The following is a 16,857-nucleotide window of genomic DNA, read 5'->3' as shown; positions in this document are numbered from 1 at the left end:
TAGCATCTTTAATACGAAGGTAAGACAGTCAGACAACAACAAAACGCCCAGGTGCATGATGGGTAACCAGACGAACGACGCCCCCGTCAGGTTGCAGCTCCGGTCTCCGTGGCGACCGCCTCCTTGGCCTCTCTCTCCCTGAAGTATTTCCTCTGCTCAGCGATGGCTTTCTGAAGAAGAGCCAGGTTTACTCCGTCCACGCAGTTCAGGACACGAGCACGGATCACCACGCCATCGCCTGCAGGACAAACGGAGACGTGACCCGTGTTCTTCAACATCCAAGTGATTACATGTATAAACTAGGGATGGGCGGTACGGACTAAAAAATGTATCACGATAATTTCTGTCATTTATCCTGATAACGATAAAAGAAATACCAATTCAACTCCATCTTTGTAACTATAAATCTATCACCACATTCAGTCTTTGGAGCCAAAACACTGCTATAAAAGATACTAAATGCTACTAAACTACACCAATAACATTGAATTAATAAAAAACAATTAAATGAGTTACACCTGTACTGCAAAACTGGAATGATTCAGATCCGACATGTTTGTTACACAAACACGTATCAACGGGAATTTTTCTTTCTTTCTTTCTTTCTTTCTTTCTTTCTTTCTTTCTTTCTTTCTTTCTTTCTTTCTTTCTTTCTTTCTTTCTTTCTTTCTTTCTTTCTTTCTTTCTTTCTTTCTTTCTTTCTTTTACGTTGAATTTAACGCAGAACCATAAATCCTACTGTACACAAAAAAGTCATTGACGGGAATTTATCTTTTTTACCGTGAGATACAAATTCTTACCGTGGGGAATTTTTTTGACGGTAAATCATGAACGATAAAATATCGCCCATTCTTAGTATAAACTGATATTGGCATTTTAAATTCAATCAAACAATAGTTTAAATATCTGCCCAACAAACCTGTGAGGGTGAATTATCCTCAGTTAATCCTCCAACTGAAACGACCCAGATCATAATACTGCCACCTCTGGCCCAATGAGCCGTAGGACTGGCCAGAGCATCTGCTCTTTTTACCCAGAAGCCCCTTGTGCTTGTAATAGAGTAAATGTGTCGTCCTCAGAGATCGTGACCGTTTTCCCAGTGCTCCGATATTCAATCCTTCCCTTTTAGTCTCAATGGCCACGGTTACATGATGTTTTTTTCATTCGGAATTAATTATTCTGAATTAAATAATTCCCAATTAAACTATTTTCCTTAGAGTTTACATGGAAATAGTAATTCTGAATTGAGGTTTACATGGAAAACAGGTTTGATGGTCTTTCTCCAATTCCTCTCCAGGTCTGGGGGTTGAAGGTTCTGATTGGATAGGGGGGGGGACCGGAAGTTAAACTACCGGAAGAAAAACAAACTTAGCCGCTACAACTTTGAAAAGCTCAAAATTTTGATGTTTCCTGTTTCCATCTGTTCTTTTAATTATTTCCAGGTCCTCCAAGCTATTTATTAAATAAATGGTCTCTGCTCTTGACCAGTGTTTACTGTGTGCTGCCATATTGAAACTTTGTTTGGAAAACCAGCCCAGCGGAATATAAGCGTCATGGAGACAGACGGGCGAGGGAACGAGCAGAAAGAAAGACCGGAATTACTTTAAAGAGGAATGAGAGTATATATATATATAAACTTTATTACGGGCTCTAGACCCAATATCAAGACATACAACATAAAAAATAAATAACAACTACATAAACACATAAAAACATACTCTTATTCATGAGAGTCTTAAAAGGCACCCGTACCAATATTTCCATAGATAGGATTGATATCTGACAGAACTGCACCTGGGGCTTGTGAGCTTCATTATGATACAGTTTTGAGACTCATCAAGTCTAGACATAAACTTAAACATCAGGTTCCTCAAGAGAGCCTGTAGAGTGCTTAGGCCTGAGTGACAGAAGAGTTTACTAGCTCTGCTACTCCTGGGCTTTTTCAGCAGTATCCTCAGACAGTCATTGTATGCTACCTGAAGTTTGCGCAGGGTCTTCTATATGTTACGGTTAATGTAGAAAAACGGCTATTTTGCAAAATAACCGTCAGGACGGCTAATGTAGAAAAACGGCAGTAGCCGGTTAATACTGTGGATGTGTCAGACCCCACACTTTTTCGGGGAGTGTAACGTTAGGATTCTTCAACAGCCATAAAGAGTGTAAAGTTAGGCTTCTCCAACAGCCATAAATAGCCTTGTCAAGAACAAGCATGTGCAGCAGATGGGCTTCTTCCATTGGCTGCTACGCACCAACTGCACTGATTGGCGACTGTAAGTGACTGGTTTGAAGCACGAATTTCATCCATTCAACTGAACTGTAGGCTATTCTGTAGTAACTGGACTCTATCTACCAAATGAATTACGTTTGCTTAGTTTGTTTTGGTTTCATCAATTTGTGCAAATGGAGGAGGAGGAGAGACCTCATCTCATCGTGATTCGGGTTTAAGAGCTTCACCTTCATGAGAGAGACACAACAACTGTGTCTGTTTTGGAGGTGCAAAGAGAAGGTGGAATAGATATTTCCTCACAAACACTGTCACACTGGATATTTGCGAAATCATTTCCCAGACCTATAAGGCTGGTAGAGGTGAGTGCATTCCACTGAGCTTTGCCACCTCGGTGGCCTCTATTCTGGGGAGCCAATGACGTGATCTGTAGTTTGCATTATTCGTTTTGGAATACTCAATTGAGGAATATACTGCATGGGATTTGGACTCAGAATAATTGCTATAATTGCCACGGCATGCCGTGGCAATTATAACAATTGTCTCGACCTGACCGGAGCATCGAGACTGGAGAGATGATTCAAAATGTGATGTCCGCGCACCATGAGCTTAAAAATGTATGTACTTTGCAAAATAGCCGTTTTTCTACATTAACCGTAACATATACATGATCGCGGAATTATTCTATTCGGATTTAAAATCGGAATAAACCAGCCACTTACTTTGGAATTAACTTAAATTCGGAATGGCAATTTTCATTCGTAATTAGGTGTTTACATGGTGATTTTTACTCATTTTAAATCGGATTTAATAATTAATTTAATTTAATTCTGAATGAAAGAGGAATTAAACTTCCCATGTAAACGCACTGACTGGTCAAGGGTTGTCTTAATTGTCTTAGGTGATACCGTTTCCTGAGTTTGGTTGGAGGTGTTGGCTCGAGTGGAGGAGTTTTATTCACCAGGGAGGGAAGGGTGGGAAACCAACAGGTAGATGAGTGTGGTATCTGCAGTAATGCTAACTCTGGATTGGTCTGTTGTGGTGAAGAGAGAGCTGAGGTACGAAGCATGGCTCTATTTACCGGTCAATATACGCTCCGACCCTCAGCTACGGTCATGAAACGCTGATAGTCACAAAAAACCAAGCAGTGGCTAGCCGGTCAAACGTATGACTCCATTGATCAGACTAAAAGAAGTCCTGACTAAACCAAAAGAGGCATCATTAAATGTTCAGGGCGTGTCCTGGGACAGGAGTAGTACTGGGAAACAATGCGTTGCAGGGTATGAACAAAAGATAAAAACTAGTCTGTAAATGGCCTCTGTAAATATGGGAAGAATGGCCATTCAAGAAATAGTTGCTAGGTAGGAAAGGGGGCCGTAAAACATAAAGAAACCTCCACCAAGCTCTGCTGACGCTGTGTGAGGACGCCAGTAAAAGAGGACATTAATCTGGAAAACAAGAGTCTATTGGACAAAGTGGTGGTATCCTTTCCTGACGTAAGTTTGTAAATACTTGTTAGAGTTGCTCTAAATTTAACCCTAGAGAAACACTAAACTGTGGATGGCAGCAATGCTAGTGCCTAGTAGACTTGGCATCAAGTAAGGACTGACTTCACTGACCCGGGAGTAAATCAGAGAGAAAGAGCTGTAGATATTTACTCATATGTGTTGGTACATTCACTCGGCGGCTGGAGGTAAAAGGCACTAACAGTGAAGCAGTCCAAGAGGTCATAAACTGGTTAATATATTACCTAGAACCAGGGCACGCTGAACCTGAAGACATCAGGTCAGAACGTGGGACTCGTTTTACTTCGCAGTGGAAAGAGCCAATCAGACCATTAAACAACAATCCCCTCCTGAAATAAAAACGGTCCAAATCATCCCCCCTGTAAAACTGCCATCCCTCCTTTCCATCCCTTATGTCATTTCATCAATAAATGTGGTTTTACTGCTATTTCAACTTATTTGACAATTTTCACCTGTTTCAAGTAGATTTTTCACTTGAAATAAGTAGAAAAATCTGCCAGTGGGACAAGATTTATTTTCTTATTACAAGCAAAAAAATCTTGTTCCACTGGCAGATTTTTCTACTTATTTTAAGTGAAAATCTACTTGAAACAGGTGGAAATTGTTGTTTTTTCCAGTGATGAGTCTTGTTTTAAGTGTAATGAGATTATTTTACTAAAATGAGACATTTTAACTAGAAATAAGACAAATATTCTTGTTAAGATTTTGAGTTTTTGCAGTGATCCATTTTACTTATCCTGTGAAGGACAGAGTCATATTGATAAGTTCAGAAAAGTGTTTTTTATTGTTGTGTTTTGATGTATTTGATGTAAGTCCAGTGGATATTTAAAGCTTACAGAAGGCTGCATTTAACTGCTGCTATGTCATTCCTGCAGTATTTCTGCAGCTGTTTTGGTCACTGCTATTATTTGTAATATATTATATTATTTGTAATCAGCACAAATTATCTGTCCCCATATGATAAAATCCACCATCCCCCTGATTTATTTTACAACTCGAGTACTGACTACATCTGATCTGATTGTTGGTCTGTCCGGACGGTTCTCCTCTTACCCTCACACTTCTCCACCTCCCCCAGAACCAGGTACTGGGCACCGATGATGGGGTTGAAAGGCTCCACAAACAAGGTGTGCACGTGCACGAGATGTTCTCTGGAGGCGTGATGGGCTGAGAGTGTGGCCCTGGAGCCCTCAGCTTGGTAGGAGATTAGTCTGCAGATAGGAGCAAATTATTACGTTAGTATTAAAGACAAACAATTACAAATACGGATGATACTATGGGCCTGATTTACTAAAGGTTTGCGTGTGTAAAAACATGTGCAAACTTGACAGCACCCGCAAACCAAAGTGCCAGCTGATCTACTAACAGCGTGCAAAGACGACTGCGTCTCTCAAATGCGCAAAATTGCACACGCAATTCAGTTAGTACTTTTGCCCTGATGAATAATCAATATGGGGCGTAACCGCCAGAGAGCGCTAAATACTGGCAGGGGAAGATGCAAATTGCTCCATTTACCACGCGCAATGAGATTTACCAAGCCTGAAAGTAGTTGCGCGTATTGTGATTGCGTCTGTATTTAATACGTTCGAAAGGAAGGTGCTAATCTGCTGCTGCTGTTATTGTGGCAAGGAGGCGACATCCAAAATCAAAGAATACGCAGAGAGAGAGTCTTTATTCTGCTGCATGCTATTTTAAGTTTTATTAAAGGCCACTTTTTCTTTAGTTCTTCGCCTTATATCTTGCCACCTTCTTTTATTGTGCCCCCCTCCACTCGCCCACAAGCAGGCCAAGCCTTTGTATTTTATTGATTACTTATCTTATTGAACGTGAAATCATCCTTCGTAATTACATTTAATTAAAACCCGTGCTTATTAATCACAAAACACAGGTTAAACATCATGACCAAATCCGCTCCGACCTGCTGTGTCAGTGATCAGCGCAGACAGACTGCAGCTTCGCCTGAATTATGCTTCTGCGTTAAATCGACGGCGTAGCCGACGGCGTAGGGTCGCGGTGGGGTGTGCGTCGCCGCGTACCCTACGCCGTGGGTTCTGCGTTGGTGTGACGCGGAACCATAAATCAGCCAATCAGGGAGCAAGGGGTTGGGGGAGCTGGGTTGATGTTGATCCGCGGACAAAACTTGTTAAGGAGCATCAAACTCACTCTTATCTACGCGGAAATAACGCTAAAATATAAAGAAGCCTTCCCAAAGTGTGATCTATGGTGAAATAAGAAAATTAAGATGTGCAACTCTTCTAAAGGTGAGACATGCATTTAATTGACTTTGGCGTTTATTATTACGCAAATGTGGAATGTTTGGGTCTGTCTAATTTTGTCAAATTAAATTTGGAGATTCACCGTTCACATTTTTATGTGTATGCGTTGTATGAGAGAGAGATGGAGAGGGCGAGGGAGGGAGGGAGAGACGTGGCCTGTACGTCGTTGTTTTTTGTTTTTTTGCAGTTTGGGTGCACAATACACTTGTGTGTGTTTGTGTATTAAAAAGAGATTTTGCAGTATGTTGTGTAATTGAAACTGGTTTGCTGTGATCGTTGATGGCAAACTCATATTAAGCATTTACATCGCTGGTTATTATATGCCCCCCAAATTAGATCTGTTCTGCCGCCGACTCTGTTTTAACCTCATCTGCCGTTCTTTTTGTCTTATAACTGCATTTATTCTATCGCAGGTTTTCTCCGATATTGCGTTTCTTTTGGTAATGTTTAAATTTCTTTGCTGTAGTTCATGAATGTGTTTATTTGCCTCTTCCACTAATATTTGTAACTCCACCGCGTCAAATTTCATTTTGCGCTTGCCACTATCCTGCTTTCCATCCAGACTCTCCATGGCGCAGAGTCTGCGCTCGCAAACCTTAAGACACGCAACACCTCATTTAAATACTGCAGTTTGCACCTGTTATCAATTGCGCACGCAATCTTAGTTGATCACCCGCAAACCACACAACAACAGCACACGCAAACTTTTTCAGTGCACACGCAATTTAGTACTCTTTATTTAGGATCCTAGTAAATCGGGCCCTATGAGTACAGACCTGTGGTGTAGCCACTGGTCTGCATGTTCCACTCAATCAATCAATCAGTTTGTAACTCTTGCCGTCAGGCCGAGCGATGTGATGCATGGACGTATTTTTCTCCCGTCCATTAGTGAAGTCTTAGGCCCAGTCCCAATACTCCCACTACTCCTACTTTTCAGCTCTACCCCTAAATTTTGCGCGTTCCCGTGAGGGTAGTGGTGTCCCAATTCCTCTTTTCATCTAGGGGGAGTGAAGAAAACGAGGGGTGGTGGATATGAATCTGTCCCTTCACAGCTAGGGTTTTCAGATGCACCCTAGCTGACCGAGGGCTAGAAAAATTTCCCAGAATTCTTTTCGTCGTCATTTATTGAATCAAAAAAAAAAACATGGCGGACATTTCTTATTTTTTAGTGAATAAAATCAATATTTTGAGTTAGTTTCTGCATAATATTCACTCAGTGAATGTACATAATCACTCGCTTGCCCGTTCTTGCGAAGTCTTTTTCAAACCTCGCCAGAATAAAGGCTGATTTATGGTTCTGCGTTACACCCAGGGCCGGATTTAGCGAGGCCCACTAAGGTGGGCAGACTGAAATGTAGGGTGGGCGATGCTGCCCGTGCTGCAACGCGGCGCGGGCGAAAACATTTTGGGGGGTCAAACCCTGAAATGCATTGAAAACTATGCTATCATCATATCAGTTCATCTATCTTCTCCACAGTATGCTAACCCAATTGCCCTTCCTGACACTTCCCTCTGCATTTACCCGGGCTTGGGACCGGTGTTCTGCCAATCTTTGCTACCTGCCGAGAAATGCTACTTTGTGGTTCTGCGCACGCGCACAGTCAATTTTCAAATTTTGATTGCCCCGCCGATCATTTTTTTCACGATGTAACATGGATAATATGGGATGTTGAGTATTTGATCCTTCAAAATACACTACCCATGACATGAATTGCATTACACTTTGTTAATACGATAAAGAGAAAAAAAACCCAATTCTATTGCTTTATTTGATATTCATTCAGTCATTTGCCTTTATTTAACCAGGCAGGTAATTAAGAACATTCTTATTTACAATGACGACCTGGCAAAAGACAAGGACCACTTGGGGGAAAAGGAAGTGGTTTAGGGAGTAAAACAAAGTAAAATTGTAGCTCTACAAAGGTAGAAAACCATCAGGTAGTATTTTTTTGGCAAACCAGCAAAAAATGGCAGAACACCGGTGTTGTGCCAAGGTGTTGTGCCAGGCACAAACAGGACACTGGCTTGTGCCCTGTTGAGGCTGCATTTATTTTATGTATTTTAGGCTCTGCGTCGATTTAAAAGGTCCCGCGGCAGGCTGGTGGCTCCAGAGCCTGCACGGCACCGCAGCACCGCCACCCGCACCGGCGCTCTCCGCCCTCGCCGGGATGGAGAGAGGCGTCTCGGGGTACGCGGCGACGCGCAACGAACGGTGCGCGTCGCCGCGTACCCTACGCCGGGGGCTCTGCGTTTGTGTAACGCGGAACCATAAATCAGCCTTCAGTGTGTGTGCTGTTCTGAACACGTCTCACGTCTCCGAGACACAACTTTTGCGGTATGCGTTCATTGTTGTGTCTAAAAATGATGCGCAGTGCCCACCCAATCAGAAACGGTACAGATATGTTTTTATATATATATAAAAAAAATAAAATTATAAAAAAATAAATGATCCCCATAACTTTGATTGGGTGGGCAGGACGCACGTTTGGGTGGGCACAGCCCACCCCTGCCCCCCCCCTAGAACCGGCCTCGGTTACACCAACGCAGAGTCTACGGCGTAGGTTACGCAGCGACGCGCGCCGTACCCTACGGCGTAGGCTCTGCGTCGATTTAACGCAGAACCATAAATCAGCTCCAGAGCCGGCAGCCGGCTGTACTCATCTCGAAATTTTCGGATCAAATTTCTTAACAGGCGTTATTTGGATAAACTGAGCCCAGGTTGGGGATCTTAACGGTTACTTTTACTCCTGAAAAAATATTAAAACTTAATAAAGTGGCATATTAACAGCGCTACAGCTGAAATTAAAACAGCTTTTACCTCTCAGCTTCCTGATATGGTGTGACGTATGTGCAAACGTAACTACGCAGTCGCTTACGTACCCGAACGTAAACCACGCAGTGACGTAGCAAGCAAAATTTAGGGGTGGTGCTGAAAAGTAGGGGGAGTGGGTGTATTGGGACAGGGCCCTGGGAAGATTACAAGGGCCCTAAAAATGTGTGGCTTGATTTTTAGGGGTAGTGGTAGAAAGTAGGGGGTGTATTGGGATTGGCCTGCAGCGATTTTATATTTCACTATGTTCCTCTTGATGGGTAAACAATGTTTTTGTGAGAACACATATACACAGACCAAAAGTTTGGACGCACCTTCTCATTCAAACAAATGGGGAAGTGTGTCCAAACTTTTGGTCTGTGCTGTATAAAGTGTTTTTATTTTTTATTACTTTGTCACTGATTTATTTGAGAGCACTTCACTTGTGTGAATAGATCTGCTGCTGACTTTTATGTTTTAGTTACTAATGGCCCTTTTGCACTAGTCCCGCCTCAGCTCGGTTCTACCCGCCACGGCCCCGTCTTGCGCTTTTGCACTAGGGCTGAGGGGGGTAGAGCGCTCCAAGCAGATACTTTTTCTGTAACCATTCTGCCTAGGTTCTATCCGGGCTGAGCCGGGACTATTTCTGACGTCACCACCCTCCACGCCTCTGATTGGTCGGGGGGCGGGGCCGTCAGATGTTTGAATCAGGAAGCGGGAGTCAGCGCGAGAACGACTCGCAGCGATTTTATTATAAAGCGCAAACGTCTGTTTGGTGATCCAACTCTGAGGTGTAGATGTTCATAAACCTGGTGGCTGTCGAGAAAATTAAAAAAGGGATGTAGACGGGCTGTTTTTTTCTCAGCCGCTCGCGGCTCCAGCTGATTTCTGATCAGCACCGACATGAACAAAGCGGTTGCGCAATCGAGTACGTCACAGCAGCTTCACCCCAACCCCCCCACTTCTCCCCTGGCTGTGGAAAAACAAACGGGGACAAAACGGGGGGAGCCGCGACGAGCCGAGCGGAGGCGGGACTAGTGCAAAAGCGCCATAAGCGTACAAAGCTCTTTTACTCAGCGTTGCATAGAGATAAGATCAGTATGATCTTGATTGATGATTTGAATTTCCCTTGGGATTAATAAAGTATCTATCTATCTATCTATCTATCTATCTATCTATCTATCTATCACACCCACTATCTATTTCCTGGCTACGCCACGACTTCAAGAGTCAGTAATGCAGCTATAGTTATTTCCATCTTTAAAAAGGATAAATTGTCCTAGCCATTTGCACTTTTCACATTATTTCGTGTAAGATCACCAACCTAACGAGCGGTGAGGAAACTCCCACCTACCAAAGGTCCGCAGCGACTGTCCTATTTATCTATGCATTCAACTATCTATACATCCATCTATGCATCTTACTATGTCTATATGCATCCAACTTTCTATCTATTAATCTGTCTATTTATCTGTCATAAAGGCTCGCCAAAATGATACGACTCTTGAGCCCTAGTTATTTTGTGCAGCCTGTCTGTTGATTGTTAAGAGACACGTGTTTGTTATTATGCTACTGACGAGAATGTTTCGTTTTCTTAATGTTAAAATAGAAAAAGAATCATGTTTCTGAATGTTTGTGGGGTTGCAACCTTCAGTTGAAAATACATTTTTACACACCCACCATCTATTTCCTGGCTACGCCACGACTTCAAGGGTCAGTGATATGAATACTTTATTAGATTAAGATTCCCAGAATATTCTAATTTTTTGAGATAGGATATTTGAGTTTTCTTAAGCTGTAAGCCATGATCAGCAATATTAAAATAATAAAAGGCTTGCAATATTTCAGTTGATTTGTAATGAATCCAGAATGTATGACATTTTTGTAATTGCATTATAGAAAATCACAATATTCACATTTTCTGAGACAGTCCTGTATATCATTTGTATTTTTTTTTTTGTATCTGTTCATAATAAATGTACACTCAAAACACTAATATCTAGCTCTTTGTTTGTAAAAAAAAAAAGAAAAGTGAAACAACTACAAATGAAATTACTTTATTCATGACATGAAAGATACAGTGTGCTGTACAGAAACAAAAGATGAAGCTAACAAACTGCTACAACAAGTGTGTGCAGAGGGAAGTTTTCACTCAGATAGTCCGTGAGCAGCTCTCTGATCTTCTGACCCCCGTCAGTGTCAGAGGCGTCGTGGGCTCGGGCTCCAGGTTGTGGTAGGTTGGATTCTAACGCAGCAGCCTCATCGGTCCAGGTGGGGTTCACACCGTCCTCCTCATCTTCACATAAGTTATGCAACGCACAACATGTAGCTATCACGTGAGGGGTGAATGTGAAATGAAAGTCACTTCGCTTGAGCAGAACTCGCCAGCGTGACTTCAGTCTCCCAAAGGCGATCTGGACAGTGGTCCTTGCAGAGCTTAAGTAGACGTTAAACGACTCCTGCTCAGGGGTGATGAGGGGGGAACGGGTATAGCCTTTGATCAGCCACTCCAGGAGAGGATAACCTGGATCTCCCACAAGAAAATGGCTGACGGCAACACCGTTGATTTCCCTTAGGCCCTGAGTGAAAAAGACAAAATAATGAACAACAAATTTCAGAGTGTGTTGCATCTGATGGTAGTCTACTCAGTGATTTGCACATTAAGGTCTCAGGAAGAATTATTATTTAAGTAATACTGAATACTAACTTAGCATGTCCAGTAAGATACCTGGAGTGTATAGGACAGGGGTCAGCAACCCGCGGCTCCAGAGCCGCATGCGGCTCTTTAGCGCCGCCCTAGTGGCTCCTGGAGCTTTTTCAAAAATGTTTGACCCTTTTTTTCCTTCTTTTTTCCCTTTTTTTTTCTTCCTTTTTAATCTCGACATTTCGACTTTTTTCTCAACATTTTGACTTTTTTCACGAAATTTTGACTTTTTTCTCAACATTTCAACATTAATCTCGACATTTCCACTTTTTTCTCGACATTATACTTCAACATTAATCTCGACATTCAGACTTTTTCTCTCGAGATTTTGACTTTTTTCTCAACATTTCGACTTTTTTCACGAAATTTTGACTTTTTTCTCAACATTTAAACTTTTTTCTCAACATTTCGACTTTTTTCTCGACATTTCGACTTTTTTGTTGAAGTGCATAATGAAAAAAAAAAATCTTCCCTCAGTTATAACTAGATACATGCAGCATGTGTTGTCTTCATTCTAAGGCTTATAAAAGACTTTTCATTTTTTGCGGCTCCAGGCATATTTGTTTTTTTGGTCCAATATGGCTCTTTCAACATTTTGAGTTGCCGACCCCTGGTATAGGACGACTTACCTTAGGTAGCTGATGTGCGTGGCTGAACAACGCCGACTGCCTGAGAACGTTTGCGTCGTCGGCACTTCCAGGCAGTTTGCAGTTTATGTTCCAAAACCTAAAAATACATAATAGCAGCATTAAGTTCATGATGCTACGACTGCACAGCGGGTGGCAAAACGTTCTTTAACGCTCAAAAACGGTGCATATTTTGGCATTTCACAGTATCCCCTCACCACCATTAATAGTCAAAATTAATTTTGGAATAAATATGATTCAAACAAGCAACAAAATGTGTATTAGTTGCACAAAAGTTGAAATATTTCCATTTGTGTATACAGGACTGTCTCAGAAAATTAGAATATTGTGACAAAGTTCTTTATTTTCTGTAATGCAATTAAAAAAACAAAAATGTCATATATTCTGGATTCATTACAAATCATGCATTACAGAAAATCACAATATTCAAATTTTCTGAGACAGTCCTGTATACTTGGTCACATGAAGACAAATCTTTTACATTTCTCTTTTGAGGTGTGTTTTCTTCTCTCGACTGTAAAAAATGGTTCAAATTAGATCCTGCACAGTATTTAAGTGTTAAGAGGAAATGTGTTGGCCCATGCTCACCGGTACGTGTCGTCCACCACAGCTTGGAGGACGTAGGAAGTCCATCCTTTTCGATTGATGAAGTCCTTGTAGCCGTCACTTGGTGGTAAAACAGGAATGTGTGTGCCGCCGATGCAACCGATTATCTGGGGGATGTTGAACTTTAGCTCGAACCGGCGTGCTATGGCGCTGGCTTCCTCTGCCGTGGGCACCGTGATGAAGTTTTGGATGACTGACGACACCGTGCCTTTGCAAAAAATGTACACAAACTTCTTCACGGTCGACTTGTGCACGCCGAACTGGTTTGCCACAACCCTGTACTCAGAAGAACTGGCCAGCTTGTACAGGACAATGGCCACCCTCATCTGAAGCGGCACCGGTGCCCGAACGGTCACGTCCTCGGGTTTCATCACTCGCGACATCAAGCCACACAACTTGTCGAAGGTCCTGCGGGTCATTCGGAAGTTCTCTTTCCACTCCTCGTCGCTAAATTCCTTTAACACCACTCGCTCCCACCAGTCTTTGCTCCTGACCCGCATCCAGCATGAACGTTGAGGCGTGCTTTCAAGCAGAGACCTCCTTTCAAGCAGAGACGCTCCAGCGTTCATCAACAAATTCATGCTCTCAATGGCCCCTTGACGTATTATTTGCCGCCGGCGTCGTTCTTCTGTCATCACTGCAGCCAAAAGATCCGTTGTTCTTTTCATAGTCACAACTAAGAGGTACATAATGCAGGAAATATACGTTGCTGTAGCCTGGTCCAGGTCGTCGAACGCCATCTTTCTTTCTTTGTTGTCGTTAAGTGGAGGCAGAGACGTTCAATAAACTCTACAGCCCACTACGGTTCGGTTTCCTGTATCTGTGTCACGTGACTGCCACGCCCCTTTAGGAGACAGGAAGTAGGTCCTGAGTCTATTGAGTCCTATGGGAAAAGTGAACGTGAGCACAGATTATTACCAATTCCTTCGCCCCATAGTAACCTAAGTAAATATGGGACCCATTTTTCAAAAGCCACAAACTTTCTGAACATTCTGACACCAAAATGGCAATTTTCAGACCGACAGATAAGGAGAAAATGAACTTTGTTTGAGACCTGTCTCTGTCTGAGCAACACACTCTCGCCAGATTTGGCTCTCATCGTTTTCCCATCGGATAAAATGAAGTTTAAAGCTAAAATAAAACTTGCTTCTTTGCTTAATAATACTGTTATTTTTATTATTTAAGTCTTTTTGGAAGAAAGTTGTACTGTATCTAGTGTTGTTTGTTCCAAAAAGATGTGGGGAGAGGGGCGGCCACGCCCACTTAGGAGACAGGAAGTGAGGTCAGAGGGGCGACCACGCCCACTTAGGAGACAGGAAGTGTAAACCATTTCATACCATTGGTAGTAACGGTAATGCGCTATCTTCTGTATAGAGGATCTTTGGTGGAGGTCAACCGGATGTGGCTCTTTGTTGAAATGGTTACAATCATAGATATATATAAAGGCTAGATGACTCAAGGCGGAGTCTCCAGCGTCGTTCACCGGCGGCCATCTTGCCACAGGAGAGACGCTCACTCATAACATTGTGTTTAATGGAGCATGTACTGCTTAAACAACCTTAACTTGCTCACTTCTCAACAGATTTTCAAACAGTTTGGTTTGTTATGAACGTCAGAGATGTAGTTATGACACTCCATACTTGTGAATAATTATAAACATTGAAAAATGTACTTTTGTATGAAAATAACAAGAAACAGATAGCTATGACATGGTATTTATATTAAATGAATATTTCTATAGTATTCTTAGTAATATTTATATTTACATTATAACATATATACATATATTATTACCTTATATGTATATATATTACATTATAACATGTTTATATATTATTACATTATGATGTATTTATATTATTACATCATAACATGTTTATATATTATTACATTATGATGTATTATTATATTATGACATTATAACATGTGTATATGTGTACATTATAACATGTGTATATATATATATATATATATACATGTGTATATATATACATGTTATGTCATAATATAAATACATCATAATGTAATAATATATAAACATGTTATAATGTAATATATATACATGTCATAAGGTAATAATATATGTATATATGTTATAATGTAAATATAAATATTACTAAGAATACTATAGAAATATTCATTTAATATAAATACTATCTGTTTCTTGTTATTTTCATACAAAAGTACGTTTTTCAATGTTTATAATTATTCACAAGTATGCAGTGTCATAATTACATCTCTGACGTTCATAACAAACCAAACTGTTTGAAAATCTGTTGAGAATTGAGCAAGTTAAGGTTGTTTAAGCAGTACATGCTCCATTAAACACAATGTTATGAGTGAGCGTCTCTCCTGTGGCAAGATGGCCGCCGTGTGACAACGTCGCTCTGCATTGGAAGCAGCGCGTGTCACTACCTGATGTGAGTCGCTACCCGATTTGAGTCACGCATGCGCAGTTGCGTCCAACAACAGGGAATGTTATGCTATATAAGGGTATTGATGCAAAAAATCTTTATATTATTTTTGGCAAAAAATATTTATATTATTTTTAGCAATCATAGCTAAGCATGATAGCCAAATTACCTTTCAAGATGTAATTACTCATAGAACGAGTAATCTTCCATTTGTCAGCTTTTCCCAAACTAGGATGAAACTTCCGGATTCCATGTAGGCATGGAGATGGTGGAAAACATTAAAGTCGCTCATTTTAATCAATAATTGGGTAATGACAACACTACTTCTCCACTGAAATGCACATGTTGGACTCGACTGCGCATGCGTGACTCAAATCGGGTAGCGGACTCACATCAGGTAGTGACAGCGCGGACGAGTCATCTAGCCTTTATATATGTTACAATGGTTACAGCGTCACGGAGTCATGCATGCTATGGCCATTTATCCGATCTCTGAACAGCATGTAAACTCAGACAAGTGATCCGGTCTTCTGCATGTCGTTATCTGATACGATCAGAAATCTGATCTCTTTGCTGCATGTAAACGTACTCTAAGCCTGTCTAAAATCATTTTTTCTAACACTTTACAAATTATGCTAGCTAGAGCAATAGGCCTGTAGTTATCTATGCTGGAGATTTTTCCAGTTTTGTCTTTAATCACAGGCCCTAACAGTACAGACAGCATAGAGCCGGTAGTAATGCAGCTATATATATAAACTTTATTACGGGCTCTAGACCCAATATCAAGACATACAACATAAAAAATAAACAACAACTACATAAACACATACTCTTATTCATGAGAGTCTTAAAAGGCACCCGTACCAATGTTTCCATAGATAGGATTGATATCTGACAGAACTGCACCTGGGGCTTGTGAGCTTCATTATGATACAGTTTTGCGACTCATCAAGTCTAGACATAAACCTAAACATCAGGTTCCTCAAGAGAGCCTGTAGAGTGCTTAGGCCTGAGTCACAGAAGAGTTTACTAGCACTGGTACTCCTGGGCTTTTTCAGCAGTATCCTCAGACAGTCATTGTATGCTACCTGAAGTTTGCGCAGGGTCTCCTTTTTGTAGTTGACCCATAATGGGGCTGCATACATACATGTAGGGGTGCAGTAAGCACGAAACAAGCTCACTTTCACATCATCAGAACAGTAATGGAATTTCCTGACGAGCATGTTTGCTTGGACATACAACATGCGTCTCTGCCTGTACATGTCAGCATCATCTTCCATCTTGTCAGTGATTATGTGCCCAAGATATTTTGTACAGTTAGACACACAAAGGGATTGCCCTGACAGGTGAAACATTGGAAAGTGCAGCATCTGATCTGCAGCATCTGATAATATAGTTATTTCCATCTTTAAAAAGGGATAAATTGTCCTCTTCTTTTGCACTTTTGGCATTATTTCGTGTAAGAGCAGCAGCCTAACTAGCAGTGAGGTAACTCCCACCTGCCAAAGGTCCTGAGCGACCGTCCTTCCCTCGCCGCGTCCACCTCCCACGGCAGCAGGAAGGCTGCGGCCGCCGGCAGCATGGTCCTGCTCCGGCCACGTGGTCCGGGGGCCCCGGTCACGTGGTCCGGGCGCCCCGGTCACGTGTTCCA

At 41.7% G+C, this 16,857-nt stretch overlaps 1 protein-coding gene across 2 annotated transcripts; it reads right to left on the bottom strand.

Annotated features, from left to right (window-relative positions):
• Window positions 1-81: 81 nt before the first annotated feature.
• Window positions 82-16,843, bottom strand: LOC133450428 (CST complex subunit TEN1-like). 2 transcript variants are annotated; one of them, XM_061729057.1, is made up of 4 exons: window positions 16,706-16,843; window positions 12,775-13,675; window positions 12,169-12,265; window positions 10,931-11,414 (listed from the first exon to the last, which is right to left on the bottom strand). In XM_061729057.1, the coding sequence occupies exons 2-4, from the start codon at window positions 13,530-13,532 to the stop codon at window positions 10,944-10,946; spliced, it is 1,326 nt and encodes a 441-aa protein (XP_061585041.1). In that variant the 5' UTR covers window positions 13,533-13,675; window positions 16,706-16,843; the 3' UTR covers window positions 10,931-10,943. The 2 variants fall into 2 exon arrangements, with proteins under 2 accessions (XP_061585048.1, XP_061585041.1); XM_061729064.1 differs by lacking the exons at window positions 10,931-11,414; window positions 12,169-12,265; window positions 12,775-13,675 and adding exons at window positions 82-238; window positions 4,804-4,961 and having other exon boundaries at window positions 16,706-16,822.
• Between the last annotated feature and the right edge of the window lie 14 nt (window positions 16,844-16,857).

Source organism: Cololabis saira, chromosome 1, assembly GCF_033807715.1.
Source record: "Cololabis saira isolate AMF1-May2022 chromosome 1, fColSai1.1, whole genome shotgun sequence".
Classification (NCBI taxonomy): Eukaryota; Metazoa; Chordata; class Actinopteri; order Beloniformes; family Belonidae; genus Cololabis; species Cololabis saira.
The sequence above is the reverse complement of the archived record's forward strand: the minus strand, read 5'-3'. Positions and strand labels throughout refer to the sequence as shown.